The sequence below is a fragment of the Cucurbita pepo genome, chromosome LG05, assembly GCF_002806865.2.
Source record: "Cucurbita pepo subsp. pepo cultivar mu-cu-16 chromosome LG05, ASM280686v2, whole genome shotgun sequence".
NCBI classification, from domain to species: domain Eukaryota; kingdom Viridiplantae; phylum Streptophyta; class Magnoliopsida; order Cucurbitales; family Cucurbitaceae; genus Cucurbita; species Cucurbita pepo.
The window spans coordinates 9,415,359-9,434,057 of NC_036642.1; the positions used below are offsets into that span (position 1 = coordinate 9,415,359).

The window sequence follows — 18,699 nt, forward strand, 5'->3', positions numbered from 1 at the left end:
TTTTTTTTTTTTTTTTTTTTTTTTTTTTTTTTTTTTTTTTTTTTTTTTTTTTTTTTTTTTTTTTTTTTTTTTTTTTTTTTTTTTTTTTTTTTATGAGTAGCTGCAAATTTTGCGTAATTGAAATGGAATATTAAAAGATAATAGCTGAAAAATAAACTACATTAAGAAAATGCTATATTCGCAATTATAGTTATTATTTTTAAATGTTATTATTATAATTATTTCTATAAAAACATTTTTATGAATCTTTTAGAAAATAAATTTACTCATCCAAATTCTTTTGTTTTACAGTACTTTAAAATGGACCCTGAAAATTTTGACGAGTATGGAGGAGTGGAACATGTTGAGTATTGCCTCCAGGTAAACTTATTGTAATCATAATGCTCATCTTTTTTAATTCTATTTTCACTAACTGCGAAGTTTCTTGTCAATGTTTTAAAATTGGGTTTTCTGTTTATGCTCTTTAATTCTAAGATTTTAATTTTCGGCCCATGAAATGTTGTCTTCAGCATTATACTTCCACAGAGACATGTTTCAGTGCTTTCAAGGCTCCGCTTGATCCCAGCACATCCTTGGGTGGATTTGTTGGGAACAATTATTCTGAGGTTGTATCTTCTCCCTTACTTGTAGATGTTTTTACGACGTTTTCCTAATTTTATCTTGATTGACTGATGTCAGGCCTCTGCATTTGTTGTCACATATCCTGTTAATAATGCAATCGATGATGTTGGCGATGAGAATGGGAAAGCAATAGCGTGGGAAAAAGCTTTCGTCAAGTTAGCTAAGGTTTGAACTGTTTGCTTGTTTAGTTTTTTAGGAGCTTCGAACGCTCCACGAACATTCCAGATTGATGCATTAACTCATAGTTCTTACTCCTGTGAAACGTTGTAGTCGTCCTATTGGACTCCAAGGCTGTTCTGTTATTGGATTTACGATAAAGATAATATACTAGAGCTTTTGTAAGGGGAGTGTTTAGGGGAATGTGGGATTTTAGAATATATATATATATTAACTTCTTTCAGTCTTTTTTTTCTAAAATATTGATGCATTCTGCAGTTCGTCCCTCAGTGAGGTTGCCTCGCTGACCTCTTCTCTGAAGCAAGCCTAGAACATTTTAGATCACTCGTCTGATGCTTGTTTCTTGTCTGATCATTTGCGTGTAGACATATTTTGTTGTTTGTAGAATATGTGATAGAAATGATATTAGTAATTAGTTAGAGAAGTTGCTATGGATATTTGTTATAAATTGAGTATGTGGGAAAGGATGAAGGTAAGCAATTGCTTAATGGCTTTAGGCTGAGGGACCAATACTGGTTTAGATTTTTTGACTTCTATCAATATGATATCATTTTCATGTGTAATTAATTTTCTTTGAGCATTGTAGATTGCCAACACAACAGCTACTACCAAATGTACAATATTGTAACGGACCAAGCCCAGCGCTAGTTGATATTGTCCTCTTTGGACTTTCCCTTTCGGGTCTGCTAGGGAGAGGTTTCCACGCCCTTATAAAGAATGTTTCGTTCTCCTCCCCAACCGATGTGGGATCTCACAATCCACCCCCTTCAGGGCCCAACATTCTTACTGGCACTCGTTCCTCCTTCTCCGATCGATGTGGGGCTCCCCACACCACCTCGTGTCCACCCCCTTCGTGGCTCAGCCTCCTCGCTGGCACATCGCCTGATGTCTGGCTCTGATACCATTTGTAATAGCCCAATCCCACCGCTAGCAGATATTGTCCTCTTTGAGTTTTTCCTTTCGGGTTTTTCTCTCAAGGTTTTTAAAACGCATCTGCTAGCGAGAGGTTTCTACACCCTTATAAAGAATGTTTCGTTCTCCTCCCCAACCAATGTGGGATCTCACAAATATAATAGCCACAAGAAATGTGAAGGGAGTGTGAAATTCCTGGCAATTTAAAGGGATAGTTTTCCTTTATGGTTCATATTCCTTTATAGATGTTAATTTTTTTAAATATTTGGGAATGGCTATTATTTTTCACTTTTATTTGTGTCCCAAGGCTATTCTTTCTTCAAGGTTATGATATTTTCCTTTTCTTTGGCAGCTGTAACTATCTATCTTATCCTTTTTTAATAATAATTTTACGATCTAACCTCTATGGTTTCAATTCAATGAATGATAAACTATATTTCTTCAAGACAATAGGGGGAAGGTATTAGAGCGTTGTATCTATATGCAAAAATGAAGAACTAATCATAAAGAAACAAAAAACTCCCTTGCCTTTTCACTAAGAGAATGGATTACAAAGAGGTGATAAGGAATCTCATCCTTAAATAACCTAAGAAGATGGAAACGTGGTTTTCGTCCTAGACTTTTATCTTTTTTTTTTTTTTTTTTTTTTTTTTTTTTTTTTTTTTTTTTTTTTTNGCTTTTGAAATTTTAATTTTGGTCATTGAACATCCACTTTCTATGTGGGTCTTGGAATAATTGAATGCATATTGCTCCAACTTACATCGACAGGAGGAACTGCTTCCACTAGTACAGTCCAAGAATCTCACTCTTTCTTTTTCATCGGAGAGTTCAATTGAGGAGGAACTGAAAAGAGAGAGCACTGCAGATGTCCTGACAATTGCTGTAAGTCAATGAAGGGTAGCATCCTTTTTGTTACTTCAAGGCAATATATAATTTAAGTAATACAGTTTTGTTGTAGGCATCAGTCAATTGATCAACCTTTTATACTTGATTCTATGCATTTATTTTACTGAATCGCTTTCTTTATTTTAAGCCTTTATTCTCTTAACATTTATCAGGTAAGCTACCTCGTTATGTTTGCCTACATATCAGTGGCTTTGGGAGATTCAAATATTTCGTCGTCTTTCTACCTTTCATCCAAGGTGGGTGTCGGACTAATGTTTGAGTATTTTGTACATGTGGTTTACTTTTACTGCCTCTTATTTATGGATCCTGGTAATTAACTGGTCATTATTCTACATCATATCTTTCCTTCAGGGCTTGAGATGTTTAAGAGAAGTCCTCCGAGAAGGAGAGATGTATATAAACACAGTAAAACAGTGAAAAACCCTGAAAACATGGATAATCTTTATTGCATACTCCATTCTCTCATGAATGCTGTTCAAAATGAAACTGGAGAAAAAACTTATCTAATTTCTTTTTCGATGGGAGGTGGACTAAATTTCTCCGCCCCACGTTGCCTTGCCCTTTTGTCATTTCTATTCTTGATGACTATACTTAGCTTACATTTGTGGAATTGATGCATACTTTCTATTTGTTGATCAATTAGCTTCATAATTGGATGAGTATGTTAACTTGCAATACCCTTTTAACTTTGAAATTATTGTTGATATATTAAGTATTGATTCTGTTTTCTTATTTGATTGCGCTTCCTTTAATCTCATACCAAGATTCTATTTAAAAATCTCAGGTGTTGCTTGGCCTCTCAGGAGTTCTACTCGTCGTGCTGTCTGTTCTAGGATCTGTTGGATTTTTCAGTGCTTTGGGAGTAAAATCAACATTAATAATTATGGAGGTTATCCCATTCCTGGTCTTGGCGGTAGGTAATTATAATGCTTTGAAGTTTATACTTTTCTATTGATTCTCTTGATATCAGTCTTTTGTCACATAAAATGGCACAAAAGTTGTTATTACCATTTTGTTGAGTTTTAAAATATTTGTTCGTTGGTGGAAGTTGTTGTCTGACATATTCTCTCGTTGTCGCCTTAATCAGGTTGGAGTCGATAACATGTGTATATTAGTACATGCTGTAAAACGACAACCATTTGAGTTGACTTTAGAAGAGCGCATAAGCAACGCGCTGGTTGAAGTTGGTCCGTCCATAACACTAGCTAGTTTGTCGGAGATCTTGGCTTTTGCAGTTGGAACTTTTGTTCCCATGCCAGCATGTCGTGTCTTTTCCATGTTTGCTGGTGTGGTTTTTCTCCCCATTTTACTTCACTGCCAAGAAATATTAGTTGTCTCTGTCATCCCTGTTAATTGCCTTCTTTCTTTCTTGTTTTTTCCTACTTCATTTAGCTTTGGCAGTGTTTCTGGACTTCATTCTTCAACTGTCAGCATTTGTCGCGCTTATTGTGTTTGATATTCTGAGAGCTGAGAATCACAGAGTTGACTGTTTTCCGTGCATAAAAGTTCCTCCACGTTCTGATGAACCGAACCAAGGTTCGTATGAAATTTTCTGAAACTGCATTTTCTATTTAAGTTCTCAGTTATGTTATAATCTATGGTTGCTTGTCTAAGTTAGATTTACCTTCCTTCCCCCCCTGTGAATCTTTTTAGTTCTGATTAGACAACTGGAATAAATTCTAGGTTTCAATCAGAGGAGACTTGGGCTTCTTTCTCGGTACATGAAGGTATGTTTGTGGGTCGTGGCAGAAGGTTGTATTATATTAGAATATTCTATATAATGACCCAACTTCTTAAACTAGAGTTCTGAGAGTTACTACTGCATGCAAATCATGAACTTTTGAAAACAAGTGGAAACTCTAGTAAACCAAACAAATCATTTCAACTTAACAAAATGTTTAAAATTTGAAGATATTTTGAATTTGGTATCTCAGTAAAGCATTTAGAACAATCTGAAAAGATGAATCCAACTTATATTTCAAAACCAAATGAGAAAAGAATATTTAAATGATTATAAGTCAACGAGCTAATGAACGGTGCAAAAAGCATGAACTAGAAATTTCTACGATCCAAAAGAAAACTCTAGTCCATCACTATCTCAATAGCCTTTCCAGAATGAACGCCCTTGTTATGCACCTTGTAAGTTCAGGTACCATATGAAAAAAGAGGATAGCATGAGTGAGTATAAAAATACTTGGTAAATAGCCTCACTTAAGGGGTATGAAGCTGCTTTTATACCAAATACTTGCAAGGTCCTAATCAGCTATCCACACAGCACCTTGATACATAAGGGCCTTAGATTGAAATCATAAAAATATTTGGTGTAGGTGTGCAATTAATCAATCCCTTACTAATCTAACTATTGTGCCTGTGTGGGTCCATCCCGATAAACCAAGAGTCATTAAAGCTTGGTTAGCGACTCCCTAATGGTATCACTTCTACCCCAATACTGTACTTTATAAAAGTCATTCTGGCTGAACATGAAGAGGAGTAACTTCAAGTTTGAACTAACTATGTTGCCTAGGTGGGTTAGTCATATAAGACAAAGCGCCACTAAAAGGTAGTTAGTTAGTGTAACAGCATAGGTCCACCGCTAGCAAATATTGTCCTCTTTGGGCTTTGCACCTATGAACAACCTGAAATGAGGTTGGAAAGCTAGTGTCTCAAAACAGAGCCACCCAAAATCACCACAATCAAGTCAGGAACATGAACTCACCTCTAACAGATCAGTGAAAGAAAAACTCACGCTGCTGATTGAAGAACTTGAAGCTGTTGTGCAAGTTCGAAGGCTGAAGAAAGAGGACGTGCTGCTGCAAAGTTGTAGGATCGTTGATCTCGCTGGCAGCCTAGGTGTTATCGACAAAGAGGAGAGTAAGACGCTGGATATGAAGCAGCTACATGTGAATGGCATAGAGAGAGAGGTGGGGGAGACAATGGCTGTTGTTGTTTGGTTGATGAGTCTCGGCATCAAGTATCAGCGGTTGTGGCATGTGGGCTATCAGCAAGGAGCAGGTGAACGATACTTCATGAAGGAAGCTGTCATGCGTGAGAAGGAGAAACATCGCAGAAATGGAGGTACTGTTTGGTGGTGATGTGGTGATGAACGACGGAGAAGAAGAATAATAGGAGGTGTATGGTAGGAGGAGGAGGAGATGAAGCCCGTAGGTGGCGAGTTTTTTATTTTTTCCACAGATTTGCTTTCCTCTTAATAAAACACTTTCCCCCTTCATCACTTGCCAACAAAACCAAATGATCTTTATTACGGTTAGGAAGCCCGAATTAACTCTTTTGAGCTCAACACTTTAATTTGGACTTCAACCAAAATTAAAAATAAGCCTAATAACAGCATTAATCAAATAAGCACCACAATTAACCCTAATAATGAAAATTGGAAATACTTGAAATATTGGGCTTACAAGATTCATTTTAAAATTTGAGCAAATAAAGATTTGTTGTTATTCTGCCATAGAATTGGAATATTGATACATTTTCGCTTGTGATATTCCATAAATATTAAATCCTTATTCTGTTGTAGGATGTTCATGCACCCCTTCTTGGACTTTGGGGAGTTAAGATTGCTGTTGTTATCATCTTTGTTGGCCTGACTTTAGGAAGCATTGTAAGTTTCTCATTTCAGATCGACTTTCCTTATGATCGATCATACAGTGCACGTGGCATTAGAATAGTACCGGACAAGTATTACCTGCTCTTACATATCCACTTTTACTACTTTATTTAACCATCATAGGCATTATCTACAAAGATCGAGGTCGGATTGGAACAAAAGATCGTCCTCCCACGAGATTCTTACCTTCAGGTTTGAGCTTCATGTTCGGTTTTCGGAATTTTATGAGTAATTTTCTTTCTTTTTCTTTCTTGTGTGTTCCTTGCCATCTTATTTTTCTTCTTTTCTTATATCAGGGTTACTTCGATGATCTCGCAGAATATCTACGAATTGGGCCACCATTATATTTTGTTGTGAAGGATTATAATTATAGGTATCTGTCTATGATTTTCTATTTGCTTGTTTCAATTATGTATATGTGTGTGCTTGCATGCATATAAGTGAGAATACGCAATTAATGGAATTTAGGGAACAAACAAAGAGGGCACAAATAGAGACATGGTGGTTGTTCTAGAAATTTGTGATTTGGAGAAACAAACTAATGAAGATCAATAGAAAATAACTTCAAAAAAGTAGTCATGTGAACATGTTTTCGCTATATGTTTGTTCTTATAAACTTATCTTGGAAGTTGACGACACCTGCCGAACAGTCCCTGGCGGTCATGAAGCGAAGTTAATATCTGATTTGTTGTTTCAGTTAACTTAGTTTTATTATCTGCTTTCGACAAAGTGCGTGGAGTCGAGTATTTACGTTGAAATGCATATCAATCTAATGTTTAATAATGCTACTCAGCTCAAAGTCTAGACATACAAACCAGCTGTGCTCCATCAGCCAGTGTGATGCAAACTCTCTGTTGAATGAGGTAAGCCAAATCTGTGGAGTAGATTACAATCATGAGTATTAATTGGATAAAGTTTTTTTTTTTTTTTTTTTTTCCTTTGGTTCAGCTTTAGATTTGCCTAAAAGAGGGTGAATGAGTGTTATTTTTTTAAGCTCAAAAGCGGCTGATATATGCATGTTGGGGTTTGGTAAAATATATTCATCATGTTTAACTAAGTGCTTGCCTTGGGCTAAGCTCATCATAAATGGAAACTTTCGTGTCTATTATCTCGCGTGATGCTATGTCGTGCTTTTTTTTTTCTTCTTTTCTTGTAAGTGTACGTTTATTCACCTTATACATCCTCCTTTCAGATATCACGAGCGTCATTGACACCAGAATTGAACTACATTGCTAAGCCAGCAGCCTCATGGCTTGATGATTTTCTTGTATGGTTGTCGCCAGAGGCATTTGGTTGCTGCCGGAAATTCACAAATGGTTCTTATTGTCCACCAGATGACCAGGTTAGGTCCACAGAGCTACTTTCTTTCCTGCCAATGCTCTACTTTACTGCTGACGGTCGCACCTCGTCCCACAACTTGAGATTTTCTGCAAGTTCCAACTGTATATTTTGACCTAATGCTGCATATAATTCTTCTTAAGTGACCATAACAATGAATCCTAATAGTTCATTGGTTAGGGTGGCAGAAGGAATCCACGACCAATCCATTTCTTATGAGAGGTCGGTTCATGGGCTAACTAACCTAAGTACCAAAACACATATAAAAAGAGTAAATAATCGCCCGCGAACTTTCCATTTTATTAGATTTCTAAATTTGGGTCAATCAAATGTAATAATAGATGAAAAAAAAGAAAAGGCCATCACTTCATGACACCATTTCATGACTACTGACGCATACATTTTCTTTCTCCAGCCTCCATGCTGTATTCCAGATGAAGGGTTCTGTGATGCAAGTGAAGGAGTGTGCCAAGATTGTACAACTGTAAAGTTCTATTATCTATTCCATAGTTTTCAATACTTTATGGTCACCTACTGTTTTAGTCGGATCGATGTAATCCGACAGCCTATGCATTAATCAAGCGACATAAGACTGGATTAATGCCGAAAGAAAAGAACATTGGCTAATTTCTATGTTTTTTTCCAGTGCTTCCACCACTCCGATTTGGTTACTGGCCGTCCTACGACCGTGCAATTCCGGGAGAAGCTTCCATGGTTCCTCAATTCTCTGCCATCTGCAGATTGTGCAAAGGGTGGTCATGGGGCTTATACCAATAGTGTGAACTTGAATGGTCATAACTTAACTTTTCTTTGTTTTATCATTTCTTCAGCTACTGAATGCATTAAACTAAATCCTGGTTAGCTCTGTTCATTACATGTTTGCTCATAACTTATTTCAGGTTATGAAAGTGGCATCATAAAAGCTTCGGAGTTTCGGAGCTATCACACGCCACTTAATAAACAAGTATGCTAGTAGAATAGTGTTTTCGTGGTTTTGAACTCGGTGTCGTCTGCATTATTTAGTCGAGATATTTATAAACTTCATTCTTTGCAGGGTGACTATGTAAATGCACTGCGAGCTGCTAAGGAGTTCTGCTCAAAGATTTCTGATTCTTTGAAGGTTTGAGTTGCGACTAAACTTTCAATTCTCATGGCAAGCTGACCAATTTTTTGCATGCTTTTCTGTATTAGACCTCATAGCTGCAGAATAAAATATGCAACTGATTTTGATCTATACCAAACTATAAGAAATACTAGATAATTAATCCTGCCCCGATATCACTGTGTGTGATAGCATCTACTATACCAGGAATATCAATGAACCCAATTATTAAAATTGCTCAGGATACCCTTTTTTTAGTTTAGCTTCTAGAATCTATTTCTTAGTTCAAGATCCTTCTTACTGACTGGAATCAAAGAATTAGTAGATCTGTTGCGCCCAAAATGAGAATGTGGTATATTCTGTTATGAATAGTAAGACTAGCATTCGTATTGAGACTCGAACTTATAGGGAAGAAAATTTATGGATGAAATCAAATATGCAGTATTTACAGACAAAAGTATACTTCTATTATCGAATCATGATCAACTAGGATAGAAATAAAGCATTGGGTAGTTTTTAGTAGCATGTGTTTGTGGTTCACATATTTTTTTAGTAGCATGTGTCAATTATTACTTTTAAAACTTACCTTCTTTGGTAGTTACCCTCGAGGAACTCATTCGGTCAAGGCACTTGCATCCACAATGCTTATATTTTTTTTAGATTCTATATTTCAGTTGGATGGTCTAGGACTCGAGATCTTGATATTTTACTGACAGTTGCTCTATTGCAGATGGATATCTTCCCATACTCTGTCTTCTATATATTCTTTGAGCAGTATCTTGATATATGGAAGACAGCTTTGATGAACATTGCCATAGCACTCGGTTAGTATCGTAGGGAACAGAAAGCGTTTTTTTTGTTTTGTTTTGCGAAGTCTTGTGGAATTTTACTGCTAGGGAAATCATCATTATTATATCATCGACAATGTTGGTTCCCGTGTTACTTTGTTGGCTTTATTAACGTCTTAACGAGATCTCTAAGAATCTCACTGAGGATTTTCTTTGATGCAATTGCAGGTGCCATATTTATTGTCTCTCTGGTCATAACATCATGGTATGAATCTCATTTTGTGTTTCATCGACGTACAAGTACGACGCGTACTTCTTATAGCGTGAAAATTACTCTTCTTTATTTGATTATACTTTCGTCTCGTTATTTTGAAATGCAGTTTGTGGAGTTCGGGAATCATTATACTTGTTTTGGCTATGATTATTATTGATCTCATGGTACCCCTCTGTTACTCCTTTTTGTGGAGTCTAATAAAATTTTGCTTTATTTTCATCTATTTTTTTCTTCATTTTTTGACAGGGAGTAATGGCGATTCTGAATATTCAACTAAATGCTGTCTCTGTTGTTAACATATTAATGTCGATAGGAATTGCGGTCGAGTTTTGCGTCCATTTAGTCCATGCCTTTTCGGTTAGTATCGACCCCGATAACTTCATCAAGCTATTTCAACTTCGTGGTTTAGTCTCTTAATTTGAATTATCCAAGTCTTTACACGAAATTTCTTGGTGGAATACTGCCACGGGTGGTTCATGTCGGTTTAAGACGAGGCCATTTGATTAGTATGGTATTTCGTTGGAAAAGCTATGGAACCGAATAGCTAGCACGTAACTGGATGATGCATCTTGTGTTTTACCCTTTTTCATTACTAATATTATTGACCAAATGCCTTCTTGTAGGTTAGCTGCGGTGACAGAAGCCAGCGAGCTCGGGAGGCGTTGACGACAATGGGGGCTTCTGTATTCAGGTAGACATTATTTTGCTTTTCTAGTTTTGGTATTACAACATATTCAATACTTGGTATCAGCTTCTGTGGATCAAATTCAATAAAAGATGGATGACTTCGAATGTTCCAATGTTAAAAGCTAGCAATATGGTCATTTTTTTACTTTTCCTTTCAGGCTTCCCCTCAAAGTTTTAAAATGCGTTTGCTAGGGAGAGGTTTTCACACCCTTATAAAGAATATTTTGTTCTCCTCCCCAACCGATGTGAGATCTCACAATCCACGCCCCTTCATAGCCCAACGAAGGCGCTGACACTCGTTTCCTTCTCCAATCGATGTGGGACCCCCAATCCACCCTCTTCGGGGCCAGCGTCCTTGATGACACACCGCCTCGTGTCTATTTCCTTCGGAGCTCAGCCTCCTCGCTAGCACATCGCCCGGTGTCTGGCTCTAATACCATTTGTAACAGTCCAAGCCCACCACTAGCAGATATTGTCCTCTTTGTGCTTTCCCTTCCGAGCTTTCCCTCAAGGTTTTAAAACGCGTCTACTAGGGAGAGGTTTCCGCACCTTTATAAAGAATATTTCGTTCTCCTCCCCAACCAATGTGGAATCTCACAAATCCACCCCCCTTTAGAGCCTAGTGAGGACCCTGGCACTCGTTCCTTTCTCCAATCGATGTGGGACCCCCCAATCCACCCTCTTCAGGGCCCAACGTTTTTGATGACACATTGCCTCGTGTCTACCCCCTTCGAAGCTCAGCCTCCTCGCTGGTACATCGCCCAGTGTCTGGCTCTAATACCATTTGTAGCAGTCTAAACCCACCGCTAGCATATATTATCTTCTCTATGCTTTCCCTTCCGAGCTTTCCCTCAAGGTTTTAAAACGCATCTACTAGGGAGAGGTTTTCATACCTTTATAAATAATGTTTCATTCTCTCCAACCAATGTGAGACCTCGCAGAAGAAATGATTCCTGTGATGCTTTCTACTCTATGCAAGTCTTATACTTGACCGAGATTTTCCTTTGTACGTGGCTACTCAACATTTTCTAGAAGAGTTGTGTGATCCTAGAATCACTTGGAATAAGTTTCCTTAGCTTTCCCTTCAGTCTAAAGGATAGATGAGGATATTTCGCGTTATCATTAGAACCACGAGGTTCTCGTTGAAACTTTTTCAAATATTTGTCTTGCAGAAACTAATGTTTTCACTCGTTTTGCAGTGGGATTACTCTCACAAAGCTCGTCGGTGTCATCGTTCTTTGTTTCGCAAAATCGGAAATATTTGTGGTATCTAGTCTCTAACCCTTAAACTCTCTTACAAATTCATGCTAGTCTCTTTTGAGAACCTATAAAGACAAATTTTGGCTGTGGATTCTGCAGATTTATTACTTCCAAATGTACCTTGCATTGGTCATCATTGGTTTCCTCCACGGCCTTGTGTTTCTACCTGTAAGTTCAAAAGCCAACTGTTCTTATAACCACCGATGTCACGTCCCTTCTATCGAGGGATGATCGAGCCATATATTACTTATTTCCTCGCCCCTTGCAGGTAATATTGAGTATGATCGGACCACCATCGAGATATTTGGTAGAAGGCGATGCTCCTATCGAAACTGAGCTTCATGTTTCATAAGGCTAGGCATGATGAAGCCTGTCCTGTCCGTCAGGAATATGTTGCTGTTAATTCTCATATACTAATCTCTGATCTTGCTGACGAAATTCAGACGGTAGTCTTTCGAGAATTGCAGTTCGAGCTGAAGTTATGTTTATGTAAGCACAGGTCAATGTATATAACTAATAAGAGTTTCAAATTCTTAGAAGAATGAGATCGGACTATTACTTCGATGTATGATGGCTTTTTATATTGTTAGAGTCGTCTAGAAGCATGTGTTAGTTGCATAGAAATGGATAATAGGAATGCTATTTTAAGGGTATGATAGTAATTAGTTAGGAAGGTTGTTACAGTGATATTTTATAGATAGAGTCGGTATAAAAAGATGAATGTAGGCAAATGTTCGATTAATGGTTTAGACTCGAGTAACGAATAGGGTTATTTTATTTGAAAAAATATTGTAATTCTTGGTTTAGTTTCTTTTTCAATACATTATGTAACAAACCATCTCAGCAATCACATCAACTATCTTATAATATCCCATCATCCCATCAAATATTTGTTTTCAATAGTTAGGGTTTAAATCTTCGTAATAATACAAAATTTAGCGTGGATTTAGTCTCTAATTTTTAACATAACAAACTTTATCTTTGAATGTTGGTAGTTTTTAAAAATTTATGAATCTATTAGACTAAATATCCATGCAATCGACTACTTCTCAATATCCACAACATCTCAATATCCACAACATCTGACTCTTCGTGTGGGCGGTTGTAATAATCGTTGTCAACAAAGCGTTGTTTGAATTTAGACTTATTCACTTTGCCAACTCTGGTGTAGTTCATATATAGTTGGGAAATCGCTTGTCTATAGGGTGCAATGATTGAGCTTGAAGCTCAAACGATTCGGCCATTCAGTCGTGACACTATTAGGATTACATTAAATGCCTCTTTAGTCGATGAAAATGACTCTGCCTCATTGATCTAACTTTTAAATAAAAAAATTCTCATCTGAATCCATTTTTTTTCCTGTGACATAAACTCAATCAAAGACAATAAAACAAATTCAAATGAGGAACACATTCGCCAACAGGATTAAAAAAAGAAGCATTTATACGGAAGTGGATCTGTTTCCATTTTTCTTCCTGGTAACAGTCACATACAGTAGCAATCTTTTCTTAAAACCTTTGTCAAACACGTGAGAACTATTATGAGGAGGAGGAATAGTAGGCAGAATATTACTAGAAACCAGCAAACATCTGGTTCGTGGCGACTGAGAATGGCGAATTCTGAGCAAACTCGATGCAATCGCAGTCCAGAACGCTATCTTCGTCCTACTTGAAGAACAATAGGTTGAAAAAGAAAAACATGTTATGTCTATACGATTACATCTCTGATCCGTCTTGATGAGCCAATGGCAGTTTGATATTGTTCACAGGAGTTCCCAGCACATTCAAGACCCCAACTCGCTGCAACTCTTTTGCTGTCATGAAGAAAAGAGGAATTTTATGTTACTTGGATCATGCTCCAAAGCAAAACTAGGAAGGACTAAAAAAATAAGAGGTACGGTCAGGAATCCCAAATCTCCACAATAGTATGATATTGTCCATTCTGAGCTTAAGCTCTCATGGCTTTACTTTTTGTTTCTCCAAAAGGCCTCGTACCAATAAAGATGTATTCTTTACTTATAAACCCAAGATCATCACCTTAACGAGTCAATATGGGACTCCCTCCCAACAATCCTCAAGAATCCTCCCCTCGAACAAAGTGCACCATAGAGCCTTCCCTGGGGCCTATGGAGCCCTCGAACAGCCTCCCCTTAATCGAGATTTGACTCCTTCCTCTGAAGCCCTCGAACAGCCTCCCCTTAATCGAGATTTGACGCTTTTCTTTGGAGCCCTCAAACAAAGTACACCATTTGTTTGAAACTTGAGTCATTTTTTACTACACCTTCGAGGCTCACAACTTCTTTGTTCGACAATTGAGGATTCTATTGACATGGCTAAGTTAAGGGCATGACTCTAATACCATGTTAGGAACCACGAACCTCCACAATGGTATGATATTGTCCACTTTGAGCATAAGCTCTTGTGACTTTACTTTTAGTTTCCCGAAAAGGCCTCGTACCAATGGAGATATATTCCTTACTTATAAACTCATGATCATCCCCTTAATTAGCCAAGGTAGGACTCTCTCCCAACAATCATCAATAGTTACCATTAGGCTGAAATAAAAAAAAGAAGGCTTCAAACTTACTTTCAGGAGATAAGCCCAAGGAAAAGACTAGCTATAGACTTCGTTCATCTGATGGCAAGTTTTGGTATTTTATAGGGAATGTTAAATGCTCGCGGAAAGCTGATGCCTTTTTTCATCCAATCAGATCCTTGACAAGTCTTTCTCCATTATATATTTTAGCATTTCAGTCTTGTTCATAAGCGAAACTGTTCTGTGCCCAAGCAATATTCATAACAAATTTGGAACTTTTTTTTACTCCCTTCGTTTTGTAATTTGACAGTTGAGATTTCACGTCGGTTGGAGAGGAGAACAAAGCATTCTTTATAAGGGTGTGGAAACCTCTCCCTAGCAGACTCGTTTTAAAAACCTTGAGGGAAAGCCCAAAAAAGACAATATCTGCTAGCAGTGGGCTTGGGCTGTTACAAATGGTATCAGAGCCAGACACCAGGCGATGTGCCAGTAAGGAGGCTGAGCCCCGAAGAGGTGTGGACACGAGGTGGTATGCCAGCAAGGACACTGGGCAACGAAGAAGGGTGGATTGGGGGGTCCCACATCGATTGAAGAAGGGAATGAGTGCCAGCGAGAATGCTGGGCCCCGAAGGGGGGTGAATTGTGAGATCCCACATCGGTTGGGGAGGAGAACGAAGCATTCTTTATAAGAGTGTGGAAACATCTCCCTAGCAAATGCGTTTTAAAAACCTTGAGGGGAACCCCGAAAAGAAAAGCCCAAACAGAACAATATTTACTAGCTGTGGGCTTGAGCTGTTACAATATACTTCTTTACTAGCGGTGGGCTTGAGCTGTTACAATATACTTCTTTCTATGCTTGCAAGTCGAAATCCAACAGAGAGAGGAAGCTTAAGATAAAGGAGGGATAAGGTTTCAACTAACATATTAAAAATTATCCAATCTTGAGATGTCCACATCCATGACTTCTTCAGCCCAAAGAAGAAAAATCATCATGGAAAGTCAAAAGTTCAAAGCAATATGGAAACACACGAGACCGCAATGAACAAAAATAATTGAATCAAACATAACAATTTGTCAACAACTCATTTTGCAGACTATAATAGTTTTCCCAGGATCACAGAAAAGGAAAGTGAAGTTAGGTAATACAGATATCAAACTACCTTCCTCAAACGAGAGATGAATGGATCTCTTTTCCAATTCAACTGCATGTCTGCTAAGTTCAACTGATGACAACGATCGAAGCACTGATAAAAAAAAAAGAAAAAAAAAAAGTAAAATCATTCATTAAGTAAATAAGTTTCATTCAAACTATTTCAGGAATAAGATGAAGCACTTTCTTAAATGAAGAACATACCCTGAAGATAATCTTGTTGATCTGATTGGTTCAATTTATTCAGTAACAACTCCAACTGATGATATCTGTGTTCCCACTGCAAATTTTTCCATCCTGCAGAATCAAAGTCTGATTCTGCTGTGGGTAAATTAATGCCATACTTATGAGGAACTGAAGATTTACCGTTGGCATTCATGGGAAACACCACTGTAGAAGGAGAAAATGCAGGGAAGCAATGGTTCTGTAACTCCTTGACGTGGGATTTTAGATGCACAGTTTCAGCTAATTGACCAAGTTTACTCTGATAATCAGCTTTTATGCTTGAACTATCACAAGGACTACTCTTTGCTATATCTGCATCGGATTTTCTACGGATATAAACGAGGTGCCCATTTGCGGTATTCGATGTCGAAGAAAGGAGACGAGGCGGACTCGTTGTGAAGACGGGAGAGGGCTTATTGTTACTAGAAACTTTAATGAACTCGCTGCTCGGACCTCTTCCGGTACAGTTGGAAGCTGCGAGCCTATTATCATTTTGCAAGTCTCTTAATGCTGTCTTCTTGGCAGAAATCTGCAGTTGCTTTTCATGAGCAGGCGCTTCCTTCCCAGAATCACTTACTTTGGAGTCTATGGATTTCTGAACCATCTGAAATGTTTCAAAATTTGAAGAGATACATAATACAAATATTGGAGAGATCAAGAAACAGAAACATATAATTCAAATGAACACTCAAAAGATACCCATAGATATATGAACAACAAATGTTATCCTATGAACAATAATATCATGACCGATAATATATCTATAACAGTCCAAGCCCACCATTAAAAAATATTATTCTATATTATTCTCTTTGGGTTTTCCTTTCCGGGCTTCCCCTCAAGGTTTTTAAAATGCGTCTACTAGGGAGAGGTTTCTACACAAGAAATGCTTCATTTTCCTCTTCAACCGATGTGGGATCTCACAATCTACCCTCCTTGGGAGCCCATAATAGGTTATGAATTTATAGAAGAAGCCAATAACAACTAAGCTTAAGGTTTGCAGTAAACTGTTAGACGTCAAACAATATAACATTAAATAGTTAGTGTAACGGTCCAAGCCCACCGCTAGCATATATTGTCCTCTTTGAGCTTTTCCTTTCGGGCTTCTCCTCAAGGTTTTAAAACGCGTTTGCTAGGGAGAGGTTTTCACACTATTATAAATAATGTTTCGATTTCCTCACTAACCGATGTGAGATCTCATAGTTAGATAATAAAATCAAAGAACACAAGAAATATTAGATATCAGCCAGTATAATACAAACACAACCTGTCCCAAGAGAGTTTTGCAGCAGTTCCACATTTCCAACATTATGAAAGAATACGCCTTTAAATTTGTAATACAAAGTATCAATAAAATACAATGTTAACCTTTGACACTTCATCAGCAAGATTCTAGACAGTGACTTCTATTCATTTTCTAACTTTATCTTTTGTTTGAGTGGTTTGAATAGACTGATGGAGGTATTTATTCCTAGAACGTACTTTGACATAGGTTAATGGAAATGAAGTGCCAAGCTTAGAGCCAACCGAAGCGTCTTCAGACAATCTCAGAGATAATCGTCGAAACCCAATGCATTTGTGAGATTTACGTTGGTTGGAGAGGGGAACGAAATATTTCTTATAAGGGTATCGAAACCTCTTCCTAGCAGATGCGTTTAAAATCGTAAGGTAGACGGTGATATGTAACAGGTTAAACCAGACAATATCTACTAGCGGTGGGTTTGAGCTATTACAAATAGTATCAGAGCCAGGTTTCGAGCGGTGTGCCAGCGAGGACGTTGGGCCCTCAAGGAGAGTGGATTGTGAGATCCCACATCGATTGGAAAGGGGAACGAAATATTCCTTATAAACGTGTGGAAACCTATCCCTAGTAGACGCGTTTAAAACTATGAGGCTGACGACGATATGTAACGAGCTAAAGTGGACAATATCTACTCAAGGTGGGCTTGGGCTGCTATAGCATTACTCACATATTGAAAGACATTACAACACTGAAGGGGAAACAAAAAAAACTTGAGAAGCATAATCACAAGTGTCTTGCTTCTTCTATTTTTCCAGTTTTTGCTAGCATCTCTTGCGATTAAAAACGCGAGGATGCAGGATGAAAAGAAAAACCGATCATTAATAAGAAGTAATCAGTTCTCAAAACGCGAAATTAGCTCAGAGAAAACCTAAATAGAATTCAAAACGAAGCAGAAACAAATTTGAAATTCAAAACAATTTCAACGACAGAACACGAACTGATCATATTCTCCATTTCAAAATTAACACTAAATCGCGAACCTCTTTGCAAAAAAAGCAAATTAGCTTAACCAAATCCAAATCAAATTGCATCAAAAGCGTTCGTTCTTACCTTAGTTCATAGGAACCGCTCCGATGAAGTAGCGAGAGCCATGTGGAATCGGAAGGAAGAAGAAATCTTCAATTCTCAATTTCATACAGTTGCTTCACTGCTCAGTGCATCAAATCACCTCGAAAATGCATTGATATTTGCTCATCAAAACCAAAAATGGACGCAAAATGATCAATGTGCTGCAAATTCCGAGTAGATTTCACGAGCTGAAGGACGTAATGCTTAAAGACTCGCAGAAAGACACGTGGATCAGAACTATGGTCCTCGAAAGGCCAAAAAATATATATATATTATATAAGGAAAAACTTATTTTAAGATAATTACATGATTAGTCCTTCAACTTTCAAGATTTTATCTTCAAAGTCCCTTATTATTTCTTTTTATCATATTTTAATCAATATATTGTCGTCTATCTAATAATTATTGTCTGCTTTGGCTCGTTACGTATTGTCGTTAGTCTACTCTCTTTGGGGGTAAGTGAGTTCGTTCTCCTCTCCGATTGATGCCCTTTTAGGAGCCAACGTTCTCATTGGCACACCGTCCAGTGTCGGGCTATGATATTATTTGTAACAGCTCAAATCCACCACTAGCAAATATTGTCAATTTTTGCTCGTTACGTATCATCGTCAACCTCACGATTTCAAAATGTGTCTACTAAAGAGAGGTTTGCACAGAAATGTTTCGTTCACTTCTCCAATCGACGTGAAATCACACTTGTATAATGTTTTTGCATTCAAAGTGAAATG

At 37.6% G+C, this 18,699-nt stretch overlaps 2 protein-coding genes across 3 annotated transcripts in view; one reads left to right on the forward strand and one right to left on the reverse strand.

Moving 5' to 3' along the window:
* Nucleotides 1-12,528, forward strand: part of LOC111795271 (Niemann-Pick C1 protein-like) — a 19,239-nt gene extending 6,711 nt beyond the window's left edge. Inside the window, exons 14-39 of the mRNA XM_023677582.1 lie at nucleotides 292-360; nucleotides 510-605; nucleotides 679-786; nucleotides 2,479-2,592; nucleotides 2,769-2,852; nucleotides 3,401-3,529; nucleotides 3,704-3,902; nucleotides 4,009-4,152; nucleotides 4,300-4,343; nucleotides 6,152-6,235; nucleotides 6,365-6,433; nucleotides 6,538-6,614; nucleotides 7,035-7,104; nucleotides 7,434-7,583; nucleotides 7,995-8,063; nucleotides 8,226-8,370; nucleotides 8,479-8,543; nucleotides 8,634-8,699; nucleotides 9,412-9,505; nucleotides 9,698-9,734; nucleotides 9,850-9,907; nucleotides 9,990-10,100; nucleotides 10,367-10,434; nucleotides 11,630-11,696; nucleotides 11,790-11,858; nucleotides 11,959-12,528. Coding sequence (XP_023533350.1) covers nucleotides 292-360; nucleotides 510-605; nucleotides 679-786; nucleotides 2,479-2,592; nucleotides 2,769-2,852; nucleotides 3,401-3,529; nucleotides 3,704-3,902; nucleotides 4,009-4,152; nucleotides 4,300-4,343; nucleotides 6,152-6,235; nucleotides 6,365-6,433; nucleotides 6,538-6,614; nucleotides 7,035-7,104; nucleotides 7,434-7,583; nucleotides 7,995-8,063; nucleotides 8,226-8,370; nucleotides 8,479-8,543; nucleotides 8,634-8,699; nucleotides 9,412-9,505; nucleotides 9,698-9,734; nucleotides 9,850-9,907; nucleotides 9,990-10,100; nucleotides 10,367-10,434; nucleotides 11,630-11,696; nucleotides 11,790-11,858; nucleotides 11,959-12,042 — 2,370 coding nt within the window. The 3' untranslated portion in view covers nucleotides 12,043-12,528. The remainder of the gene's footprint in view (nucleotides 1-291; nucleotides 361-509; nucleotides 606-678; nucleotides 787-2,478; nucleotides 2,593-2,768; nucleotides 2,853-3,400; nucleotides 3,530-3,703; nucleotides 3,903-4,008; nucleotides 4,153-4,299; nucleotides 4,344-6,151; nucleotides 6,236-6,364; nucleotides 6,434-6,537; nucleotides 6,615-7,034; nucleotides 7,105-7,433; nucleotides 7,584-7,994; nucleotides 8,064-8,225; nucleotides 8,371-8,478; nucleotides 8,544-8,633; nucleotides 8,700-9,411; nucleotides 9,506-9,697; nucleotides 9,735-9,849; nucleotides 9,908-9,989; nucleotides 10,101-10,366; nucleotides 10,435-11,629; nucleotides 11,697-11,789; nucleotides 11,859-11,958) is intronic.
* Nucleotides 12,529-13,113: 585 nt separating this feature from the next.
* Nucleotides 13,114-18,202, reverse strand: LOC111794586. 2 transcript variants are annotated; one of them, XM_023676636.1, is made up of 5 exons: nucleotides 17,954-18,202; nucleotides 15,742-16,204; nucleotides 15,580-15,672; nucleotides 15,386-15,469; nucleotides 13,114-13,503 (listed from the first exon to the last, which is right to left on the reverse strand). In XM_023676636.1, the coding sequence occupies exons 2-5, from the start codon at nucleotides 16,202-16,204 to the stop codon at nucleotides 13,406-13,408; spliced, it is 738 nt and encodes a 245-aa protein (XP_023532404.1). In that variant the 5' UTR covers nucleotides 17,954-18,202; the 3' UTR covers nucleotides 13,114-13,405. The 2 variants fall into 2 exon arrangements, with proteins under 2 accessions (XP_023532404.1, XP_023532403.1); XM_023676635.1 differs by having other exon boundaries at nucleotides 15,580-16,204.
* Between the last annotated feature and the right edge of the window lie 497 nt (nucleotides 18,203-18,699).